An 11,611-nucleotide genomic window follows, 5' to 3' on the forward strand; every position below is an offset into this window, starting at 1 on the left:
TTTTTTTTAGAAAGTGAGAGAAGTTAAAATCTAAAAGGTCTTTCCTGGTTTTAGGCAAACAAACTAATACCTATCCTGTGAAGCAGCCAAAGAAGATGTGTTGTACAGGAAGGTATCAACACTAACTGCATTTTGTGTGGAGCTTTCCTGGCATTTGAAGATAGCTGGCATGCCTTGGGAATGCCCATGAGAGACCTGGGCAAAGACGCAGATAATTTCTGAACTGTGTTCAAGCTTAGGTGTGATCTCTGTGTTCAGCAGTGCAGCACTGTTAGTCTGCAAGGCAGGCAGAGAGGCAGTAGGGAAACTGTACAGGAAAAATAAAACTGTGCTCAACATTAAGTAGATAGAAAATGAAAATTTGCAGCATTGTGTTATTTGAGTTCTGGTACCTGGCTCCAATCTTAAACATCTTTAAATACCTTTTCTGCGATTGCCAGAAGGCACACATTTTAATGCAGTATGGTGAACTTTGATTTTTCTTGTATGTCCTTATTTAAGTCCCTTCTGTTGTCCTATTTTTCATAATGGACACATTTGGCCACTGTCAAATTGAATGATTTTTGCATACTTGGTTGACCAAGTCTTCTTTTTCTAATACAGTGATACAGTCAACTGTGCCAGTAACAATTATGCAAAATTGTGTGTAAACGTTTAATGATACATGGCAGTGTTCATCCCAGATCTAATTGCAGTTCTTACCATCTTTTCATAAAGTAAAGGTTTCAAGAAGTTTTAATTTGTAACTGTGGTTAATCTCTGGTTTTAGAAAATATACTTAATTTAGCAGACAGAGAATGTCTAAAATAAAGCCACTGTAAACTTTGGAAGGAAGCAATAAATGGAAGTAGTGATTTGGAGGAGTTCTGGTGATGTTTTTATGTGCTTTCAGGTGGTGATTATGAGAACTCCACATTATTATATGTCTCATTAAGTTACACAGTGTTATCCATTTTACCTTACAAATTCTAACTACGTATGGCTGATTGTGCACTGGCTCTGTAATGTGATACAAAGATATAATGATGGAGATAGTTAGCAGCAAAGAATGATGACTGAATACCCCCCAGAAAGAGAGAATAGATGAAAGCAGAATTGAGATTTGACATCTGATTTCTACTTGGCTAACTGAATATTGGTTCAGAAAATGAGCAGTAAAGCACTGTTTAGCAATGCTTTCACTGAAGCTGAAAATCCCATGGGTTTTTCTTGGTCCAGAATAGAGCATTTAGAACTATTTCAAAACTGATATTTCCACTTCATGTTTGCACTGGTATTTTCTGATTTCTGCCCTGCTGCTTTCCTTGGAACCCTGGGTGGGATTTAATCCTGCCGCGGGAAGTAATAGAGACTTGTATTATTATTAGAACTGTCATTTTATAGAGTCTCATTTTTGACTGGTCATTATGAACTGTAGGGAGAGGCCTTCTGCCCCAGCCACCACAGACAGAGCACACTTTCTCCCCATCCCTGCTGAGACCATCAGCCTGTGTGTGAGAGAGGAGTATTGAAAGAGGCCCTCCTTTCTGAGCCTTTGTGGTTAACAGTTGTCAATAAGGTGTATGTTGTTTTTGTCATAAGGAAGCATTAAAGAACAGAAAGACTGGGAATAATGGATAGCTTCATGATGCTTTGTGTTACCTTGTTCATTGAACATGAGCTGGTCAGCACATTCGGTGCTCCATGTAGTCAGATGTGTGAGCAGTTCTGTACTGAACACAGCAACTTGTATAAACAGCTTTAATTTACTGCTCTCCGAAAGCAGAGACATGGAGCAGTCGTGTAAGATTGGGGAATGTTAATTGTTTGTGTACACGAATGAGCTTATAAATAGTTGTTTTTGCAGTCTTATGTAGCTCATCGAGGGTAACTGTGTCCTGCCAGAGAAAAGAAAGGAGAGTGCTTTTTTTTTTTTCTTCACAGAGTGCTAATACTTTCAGAGTTTGCTAAAATGTGCCTTTAACAAACCGTGAACTTCTCTCCTACTGAGCCACTGCATCTTGCCTACATCCAGTGTAGGCAGAGAACCATTATACTAATCCACTCTACCATCATATCTCTAGCAAACACATGTAAGTGTTTTCTTTAAGTATTTTGATGCAAGCAGTGTTAATTCTTTGATTTGGCAACATAAACAAGCAGGAGATTTTGACTTCTCAACTTTTTAACCTTAGTTGTCTACGTTATGATTTTCAGCTGCAGCGTGTTTTGACAAATGTATGACAGTAACATTTGGAAATAGGTGAATAAACCCGCCACTTCACAACAACCTTAGAATACTTCACCTCTGCAGGTAGCTTAACTTTCCTATGGAGGCACTGAAATGATCAGTCTTTCACTTTGTTCTTTAACAGGTACGATTGTACGCAAGGCCTGATGCAATCCGAAGAGGATCAGGAGACTATGCCCTAAATATTACAAGAAGACTCATTGAATTTTATGAAGATTATTTTAAAGTGCCCTATTCCCTGCCAAAATTAGGTAAGATTTTCCCTAGAATGTGAAGTTCACGCAGAGCCCAGGAAAATGCCTGCTTGTTTAAAGGAAATTCATGACTGGAATGCACTAGACTTCAAAGTAAGGAATATTTAGGCTAACTTAGAAGAGTAAGTAAGGAATTTTTTTCTCTTTCCTGGAGAGGAAAGGAAGTCAAATTTTCCCCTCTACGGTCTTGCACTGAAAGGAGCGGGAAGCAGACAGCACTTGGACTTGTTAGGCAGTGAAACACTGGGAAGAGAACTTGGCAGCTTTCACTGATGACTTTTCTTTTTTGAATGCTGTTTATTTTGAGCCTTGCTTTCATTAGGAAGCCATTGAGAAGTGTTTATTCTGTAATATTTATATCTTGATGTCTTTGCTTTAGATAGGGAACAGAATTGAGAGTATTTGTAGTAAATGGGAGCCTCTAACTGTGTAAAGAAGTATCTGGTGTGTTTGTTCATGTAGTTAATTTTTGATGGTTAACATATGTTTAATTGTATTGTAGCTTGCCGAAATAATTGGTGTAAACTGGTTTTTGCAGCTCAAGTTACCTAAAGTAGAAGCTGTCAATTTCTCTTGTTTTTAAAATAATTTCTTCTCTTACTCCCTTTCACCAGAATCATTTATTCCCTGATACAGTTGAATATTTTACACTGTATTATTACACCTTCCCTACTTAGGGGCATGTTTGATCAAGATCCAGGAAAACCTATTGCTCAACAGCAGGAAGGAAACTTGTATTTGATCAGAAGTGTTAGAGTTGGAACCACAGGTGATCCTCCCAGGAGCTCAGGGTCTATTTCATTAAATCCTTTGCCTGCTGAGTAGTGTTATTAGACTTACAACTAACGATGCAGGAGATAGATAAAGTAATTGATGTTGCTAGATGAGGGTGTTGCATGAATATTTTATAGAGATGCTTTGGCATTTGTTTCTTGTTCTCTTTAAATGATGAGTTACAGGCAGTGTTCTCCTGGTGGTATATGCAAACAGATTTAAACATAGAATGTGTATTAGATTTCCCGCGTACCCTTTGATGCACAGTTTCAGGTATGTAATGGTGACTTTGTACTGTAAGTTACAAACTTACCGGTACCGAAAATTTAGAAGGAAAAGTATAATCAAAAACTTTTCTCTGAATATAAATGAAGAGCAGTGGGACTCCGATCATTACTTCAGATAGTTTACTGTGGACGCCAGGTAACAGCAGGCAGTAGTGGCTGTTTCTGTTTCAGAATATCTTTCACAATAGCAACATACATCCTTTCAACAAAACGTGATTTATAGGTTATCATTATGCTGTTGCATTTCTTTTAAAACTATCTTATTGGAAATTAGTATGTTCAAGTTTGCATCCCTTTGCAACAGAATGGGGAAGTAGTCATCACAAATGAATATATATTTTTTCCATCAAGTGTTCATAGGAAACTTGTGTTAATAGGAAGTACTGCTTGAAAACTTGAGCTATCCTATAGTATCACTACAAAATTGTTCGCAAAATTTATTATGCTATAATAGAATTAAATTTATTTAGTGTAAAAGAATGTAATGTAAAATACAGAAAATTTTAACATACTCTCGGTGATGTAAATATTTTTGAAAATTTGAATTGAATATGAAGTACTTTATTCCTGGTTCAAGAGAACGCTAAGATCACTAAGCTTAAGAATATACTATTGCCTGTAACACAATTGAGTGCTGATATTTAATTACTTATTTTTACTGGAAAAAGGAAGATTGGAGACAATAGTGTGGCTGATGAATAGATGAAAATACTGCAGTATTTCTCCAGTAGAGATTTTACAGTAGTATTAAGTCTATCTGAGGGGTCTAACGAGAGACAAAAAGAAAAGCATTGTTTACAGCTGTTGAGGGAGTTCTCATTGTCAGAATGCTTTGACACAGAAAACGTGCCTGTACATTCTGAGGCCAAGAACTTCAGGGCTGGTACCTGGTATACTTCTGTCCTCATTGCAGAGCATTATGTACTTCATTAAGTACATTTCTGTCTACAGGGCATATCTGAGGGCATTTAGGCTTTGAAAATGTTGCTTTATCAGAGGGACCTGTGCTCATTTGTAAATTCGTGTTGTTGACGTCCCTTTCCACAGACACTTGGCATATAAAGTTATTGCTCGTCACCTGAGATTGTAGTAAACTAGCTAGGATTCTGTACAGGAACCATTTTGTCTGGACAGTTTTGACTACTTGCCTGTCCTTTGACCAGGCTTTTTTTTATTGTTGTACTTATTTGCTATCAGATATTTGTGGTTGCTGTTGCCTGTTGTGGGCTTCTCTGAGATCTTTACAGTGTTTATGGTTATCAGAAACTGTGGAGAATCTGGGGAACCATTTTGTCACCCAGTGACAAACATTTTTAGGAGTTTGACTGACTCTGACTTCTCTGAATTATGCTGACTTCTGAATATGCTGGGACAGTAGAATCGCTTGCCAATTGATGTGAATTCTGGTAATGAATGTGAAATGGGGATTTTTCTCATTTGAATAACCAGTTTCCACATTTAAAAGTTCTACTTAGTTTGTAGATATGCAGTTTTCTTTCATATCATGCTATGAACTTGAAGATGATCATGTAGGGTTTTAAACTAATAGATCTTGTTTGAATTTCATTTCTGAAAAATAATTCAAGTCTTTAAAAAGCCCCAGATTTTCCAATATAATATCATTATAAGCAGTAGTTAAAATGAGGGGTGGATAAGGCATTGGATTTTACTTAATTCTGAAAAGATATGCTGAAGGGTTTTTAATTGTGTTTCTATGGCTATTGAATATAAAATACATTTCTGTATTTGTGTCACATATTTAGTTTTAATCCAGTTTTCAGTACACAAAACATTTTCTTCATATGTGCAGAGCTTTTTCTTGCAGGGATCTTCAAGTCTGGAATAGTTTTCTTGTGGGGAATGATTAGGTAAGCAAAAGCTTTTCATGCTTGGACAGTTGTGACTCATTAAGCTGTGAATGATATGGAGTGGAGGGGCTGACTGTCTCTTCCAGGGAAGAATAAAGGGCCATGCTGTGACGTTGGCAGGAGGCAGGTGCAGAGAGCACAAAAAGATTGCAGCTACTGAGGCAGGTGGTAGATTTGTGAAACTTGTCAAAAGAGATTGTAGATGCAATCCATAGGTCCAAAGGAAAATGTCAACAAATACATAGCCTGCTCCGAAAGTAATGCCTCCTATTTATTTCAATGGAAACTACAACAGGTGCAAAGAGCACAATAACTCTATTTGATAAAGCAAATTCTCAGCTATAAAACACTATTTTTGAACATGGCCACCACCATTAGCTATGCATTTTTGCCAGCAGTGAACAGGAGTCTATGTGCCACACTGGTAAAAATGTTCATGGCCATCTGTCTGCATGGCTCCTCTTTCATGTTGCTGTTGCCACTGCCGCAACACACCACCCACCACCTCACTGTGCCCACATCCACTGTTCGGTCTCCACAGATGTTCAGGAAGCATCAGTGAATATCAGTGGGTGCCATTTTTTCCACTTGGAGGAATTCAGTGATACACCTGTGCACTCCATGTCAGATGTTATTCTGCCTGACTGCATCCTCTGCTGCCATCTGTCACAGACCAATGGAATATTTGTGTGAGGGTTCAACCTCAACTGCCATACCTAAACGTCCACCTCTGACATCATGGGCCAATGTAATAACATAGGAAGCATTACTTTCAGAGCAGCCCTTGTAAGAGTCCTGACAAGTGGAAGGATGAACAGTTGGTGAATTGGGTTTTAAATATAGAAAAAGGATAGAAGAAGGTGAATACTTTTGCTGTTTTGTCTTCAGGATTGCTGAGATGAATCAATATTTAATCTATAAATGCTATAATGTGGTGTGTGAGATAAAATATTTCTTAAAAAAAAAGATATTTTTCAGGAGTTGAGAAAATTTTCTCTCTGCAGAATTAGTACATAGCAACTTTAAGGTTATTTAGGATAATTTAATGATTTCTTTTTTTTAATGAGTGTATCCAAGGTACTAATTACCTTGTTTGTACAAAAATGATATGGTATTGTTTTCATTATACAGCACAAAACACTTTGAAGTTTCGAATGCAGTCTCAGAAAGTGTTTTTCCAAGATGTTCAGTGAGTATGCTGAACAATGGAAGACAAGATTGAGCCATTAACATTTGCTGTTAGAATATTTTTGAAGAACAGAGTTCAAATTTGTAAGTGTATTATAGAGTAGTTTATACTGTTTCCTACAGTGTAAGAAATTGGTCAACCATGTAAGGAAGAGGCTTAAAGGGGAACTGTTCTGCCTTCTAAAGGAAAATTGCATGTATCTGATCTGTTTCCTGATTGTTGACAGTGAATATATTGGTGAGTGAAAGTGATGTTGCCTTTTGCAGTCTGAAGCATTGGAGGTCCAGAATGAAATGTTGGGATGATGCTGTATGGTGGTTGAGTGATTTGCTGATCATTTTTATCTAGTTACTTTCCTATTACCTTGACTCTGACATTTTCCCAACCTGTTCATTGGAATATTGCTTTCTGGCCTGCTATCCCTTCATCCGCACTCTTTTCTGCTGTTACTGCTTTCTGACTTTCCTTTGGTGTCCCTCCTCCTGTCTCTAGCTCATTTTTGGATGAACGTAACTCCATGTTCTTGCCTGCATTCTTTATGTTAGTTCTACTGAGTTTCACAATTCCTATCCTTGTCCTTAATCTTTGTCCCTAAAAAGGTAGCCAGCTGTCCAGCTCTGGTGTGGAATTGCAATATTACACCAAGTAAGGTAGCTCATTTTTCTTTTCCTATCTATAAAATGAAAACAGTAAGCAATACTTTTCTGGTCTTGTTTTAATACCAGTTGAAAGTGATCGTGAGTTTTTTCTTTGGTTCCCTTTTGATTGAGAGGTTGCCAACCTGAAAATTTACGAGATGCTGATCTGATCTAACCTCTAGCCAAGGGCTTCTAGAGTTTCATGGCATTCTTATGAGATCAGGGTTACAGTTTCTATCTGAGCTGCACATAATCTTTTTGAAATATTTCCAGTCTTTCACTGAGAGACAATCCATCACAACCCTGTAGGAGAAAGGGAAAGGAACACTAAACTTAATAAAGTCTGAATGAGTGGTGTATTAACAGTGTTCTGAATCTTGAAGGAAGAACTGCAAAAAGAGTGATGCCCTGGAAGTGGGGCATTTGACTTCTGGAATGAGAAAGGTGGGAGGGCAGGCACTTAGGATTTGATTCATGTGCGTAAACATAGTTATCTGGTAATGTTTAAAATGCCTTGAAATATCCTGAATACCTCTAGTTCCTGCTCCTCATGGCCTCCAAGTGAGATGCTTTTGGTCTGTGGCAATTTCATGCCTGACAGCTGCACATGGATATTTTTAATAACTTGAAGCATCTCAAATGGGCCTATCATCCACGTTTAAGCAGTAGAGGCAAAATCTTCTTTGATTGGCTATTTGAAACATGTCTGGTGGCTCTGCACACATTTTGGTTGATGTAGAGCATTTGTACACAGAACAAACTATGTCACTTTTACCTTGACCTTTGCAGCTTCTGTTTTGAGACTGCTTTTCTTTTTTAACATTTCTAAAATCTGAGCGCTTCAAAACAGCAACTGGTCAGCTCTCCAGAGGGAAAAATTCCTGCTCCAGCCTTAGCAAAAGACAATGTTTTTCTCTGAACAGTACTTTGAAGTATGAAAAGGAGCTGTGAATTACTAAACTGAAACAAACAAACATCACCATAGCATGATGTTAAGAAAAAAAGGGAAAAAATAGTATTCACATAGGACTTTGTCTTAATGTATTGCTATAAACTATGATAAATGGTAAGCTGATGCTTTCCAGTAATTAGTACAGTGCAGATTGTGATGGGCATTGTAAATGGCTTCAGAAGTTTATTGACAGGAAGCTGATTTCTCTTCCATCACTTGGCATGACGCAAGCTTCAATCTGATACAGTTTGCAGGAGACAAGAAAAATGACATAGAGAAAAAAAGCAGGTTTATATAGAATAAGATGAATAGGCACTGGTGGAAATAATCCTCTCCTAGTGAAATGCTTTCTTTTAGTTATGTAGATGTTGCCCTCCCCTCTTAATTAGGCCATGAATAAAATCCAAACCTCTCAAACAAGGAAAATGCTCAGCGGTAGCATTATAGCCAGTAATGCTGTTCAGTCAGCCTATAGTAAAAAAAGATGACCAAATCCGACAGTGTCCCCATTGGCTACTCAGCTAAATCATCTTATGACATCAGTTGGCTTTTAGATGATTAATTAAGAAAATAGGAGAGGGTGATGCTGTTATGAGATTGCTACAGAATGTGGCATTGTTGGAGACTTCATGAAAATGCCAGAGCTATTTGAATCATGAGAATGCGTTGTGCTCATTCCTTCCTGTGCATTTAAAGAGCCTTTTTCCTACGTTTCTCATAAGTAAAGCATTTGAGCAGTTGGCAACAATGTAGAAATAGATGCACTGAACTTTAGCAGTCTGAAAGCAGTGTCTACTCAAAGTACATTACCTTGTGAGAAATGTAGATGCATTCAGAAAAAGACGCTATTTTTTTCCCCACAATTAGCAGAAATGAATCATCTGCGCAGAGGTACCAGTGGAGGTATCACTGCTAACTGCAGAGAGAGAAAATCTGGCTAGTTTAAATTTGACATCTGATTTTTAGATGGCTGAAAGATGGAATGAATTCTTAGATAGAAGTTATAAATGTGTTTGATAGATGCAGAAACTCTACAGAAATTATGGCAACTCCCAGGAAAATGTGTGAACTTTTGCTTGGTAAGAAGGAGTTAACTATCTAAAAATGTAGGAATATAAAATACTTTTCAGATAGCCGTGGCTAAAGTAGTTTTCATTATTGCTCTTTTCACTCTGCTACAGCAGAGCTGTCATCTGTGATTGTCTTCTCCAGAGCTGCAAGTGATTGTTTGTTAGCTTAATCATGCTGTTCTTCTCCAGAGATATTCACTTATGAATATCGGATTTTTGAGAGTAATTGTGATCTCTGCTGTAAAACAGTATTGTTGGAACAGGAACCCTCTTGACCATGTCAACATGAGATATTTTTTTTTAATAAGAGCCCACTGAAGACTGTTAATAACTCTAAATCTGAGAGTTGAGAGAGTTCATCATACTTTCACCGGCAACTACAACCTTTTTTTTTGCCAGAAACTTTACTGTATTTTAAAGAAACTTTTAGAAAAGAAGCTTAGGCCATGGCCCCACAGTGAGTTTCGTGTTTGCATAGGCATTGGAAACTGCAGTTTCTATGATGGGATAGGGGCTGTATGTTCCTAGGATATTGGGAGAGCTATTTGATGAGCATAGCACGGCATTTCAAAAATTAGGATGTGGAGATTAGAGCTTTTTGGAGGAAAAAACAAGTATAGAAGTGTTTGGAAGAAAGAGAAAATGATATAATAGGGATGTGATGGAATTAGACGACATTCATGAGGGTTTGCACATGGATTCCTGGTCAGTATGCAGGAAGACTGGATTTTCAGTAGGAAGTTCCTTTTAATAATCATAGCTATAATATTAATGTTAAATAGAAGTAGGTAGTGCAGTGGTCTAAATCAGTTAATTAAAGCACTAAGGAGAACATCAAAGAACATAGTGGTCTATTTTCTCAGAATTAGGCTGGCGTGAGGGTTAGAAACATGACAGTCTCTACATATGGAATATACTGTGGAGGTGTTATACAGTGTGTTTGAGTGTATTGTCTGCTGATGAAAAAGGAAAATGACTGCTTACCTGATGAAACAAATGGTTCACTTCTGCAGTCTTTTGCAGTGAATGGTGTTTAAAAAGCCCCATCAAGATGGCTGTATATCCACAACAGAATAACAGTATAACACAGCTAAGAGACTAACAGAAGTATGGTCATAATGGCACTATTTGAGTAAGCATGTGAGGAATTACTTCACTTGCTGTAACTTTGAAAGATCGTATGATAAATTTAAAATAAAAATAGTTTATTGTAAGAAAAGTTCCAGTTTACATATAAACAGGGGATAAACCCAGGGTACTAGGCTGAGTTCTGACAAATTGGGGTTTTTCTACACTGTGTGCAGAGTCTTTCCTCCATCAGAATCAAAGCTCAATAATATCAAGATATTTTGCCGAAGGAAAAAAAAAAAAAAAAGAAAAAAAAGAGAAGCTACGCCAGATTATGTTGCTGCTTCATACTGGTCCACATCCAACACTAGAATAGCTCAGTCAGACAAATATCTTCAGTTTTAGTGCAGATAATTTTATTTATTTGCTAAGGCTTTTTGTCATGAATTGATTTAAATGAGTAGTTGTACTTATGGGAACAGCAGTACGTTTAATGGTATTGTCTTTTCTTTCAGCATAGTGGTAGCAGTTATCAGGCCTCTTGCATTTCATTTGGAAAGTGAAGAAGACCAAGTTTCAGGCCAGGAAGCAAGTTCACATGAGTCTAACAGGAGTTATAAATGGTTGCAATGAACTCTTTCTTTCAGTCTTGTCTAAACAGGTTTGTTCTGTACTTGTTTCAGCTCTGCCTGGTGTCAACACTTGCTGAATGCTGTAGGTTCCTGCACTGGCTCTCCAAACCTGAAAGAGTTAATGCCATGCCAAAGCCTGTTCAGAACCTTATTTAAGATGCACGACTTATTTAGATTAAAACTCACAGAGAAACACCAGTATAGCCTACTTTCTCAGTTCACACAGGCTAGAGAGGCTTTGAGGAGTTTTCTCTTGGCTTTTCCCTTCACTCCCAGTACTTAGAGCTGTTAATAGTTTGCTTAGCTCCCTGTTTTCCTTCTCCTAGGTAGATCTGACATTTGAAGAGTCATTAGATGTGTGTTTTAAGGCTTTGCTGTATTTTAAAAGATGCTCTGTAACTTCTACTTATTCAGCCCTTAGTGGCTGGAATGACAGCTTCCATGCAGAAAGACTAAAAGATAAGAGCAAAAGGAGATTTCAACAATACTTGCACTGTATTCATTTTTTTTTCCCCCAGAGATTACAATTGAATCCACAGCAATTTTGAAAAGACTACCATCATTTCATGTTGATTAGAATTTGTAAGAACATGTGATTTTAATTGTTTTTAAAATCATTTAGAAATGAAAATAAACAAGTTAATTGGAT

At 37.4% G+C, this 11,611-nt stretch overlaps 1 protein-coding gene across 1 annotated transcript in view; it reads left to right on the forward strand.

Annotated features, from left to right (window-relative positions):
* Positions 1-11,611, forward strand: part of TRHDE (thyrotropin releasing hormone degrading enzyme) — a 216,919-nt gene that overhangs the window by 37,372 nt on the left and 167,936 nt on the right. Inside the window, exon 4 of the mRNA XM_010708202.3 lies at positions 2,355-2,481. Coding sequence (XP_010706504.2) covers positions 2,355-2,481 — 127 coding nt within the window. The remainder of the gene's footprint in view (positions 1-2,354; positions 2,482-11,611) is intronic.

This window comes from Meleagris gallopavo, chromosome 1 (assembly GCF_000146605.3).
Source record: "Meleagris gallopavo isolate NT-WF06-2002-E0010 breed Aviagen turkey brand Nicholas breeding stock chromosome 1, Turkey_5.1, whole genome shotgun sequence".
NCBI lineage: Eukaryota > Metazoa > Chordata > Aves > Galliformes > Phasianidae > Meleagris > Meleagris gallopavo.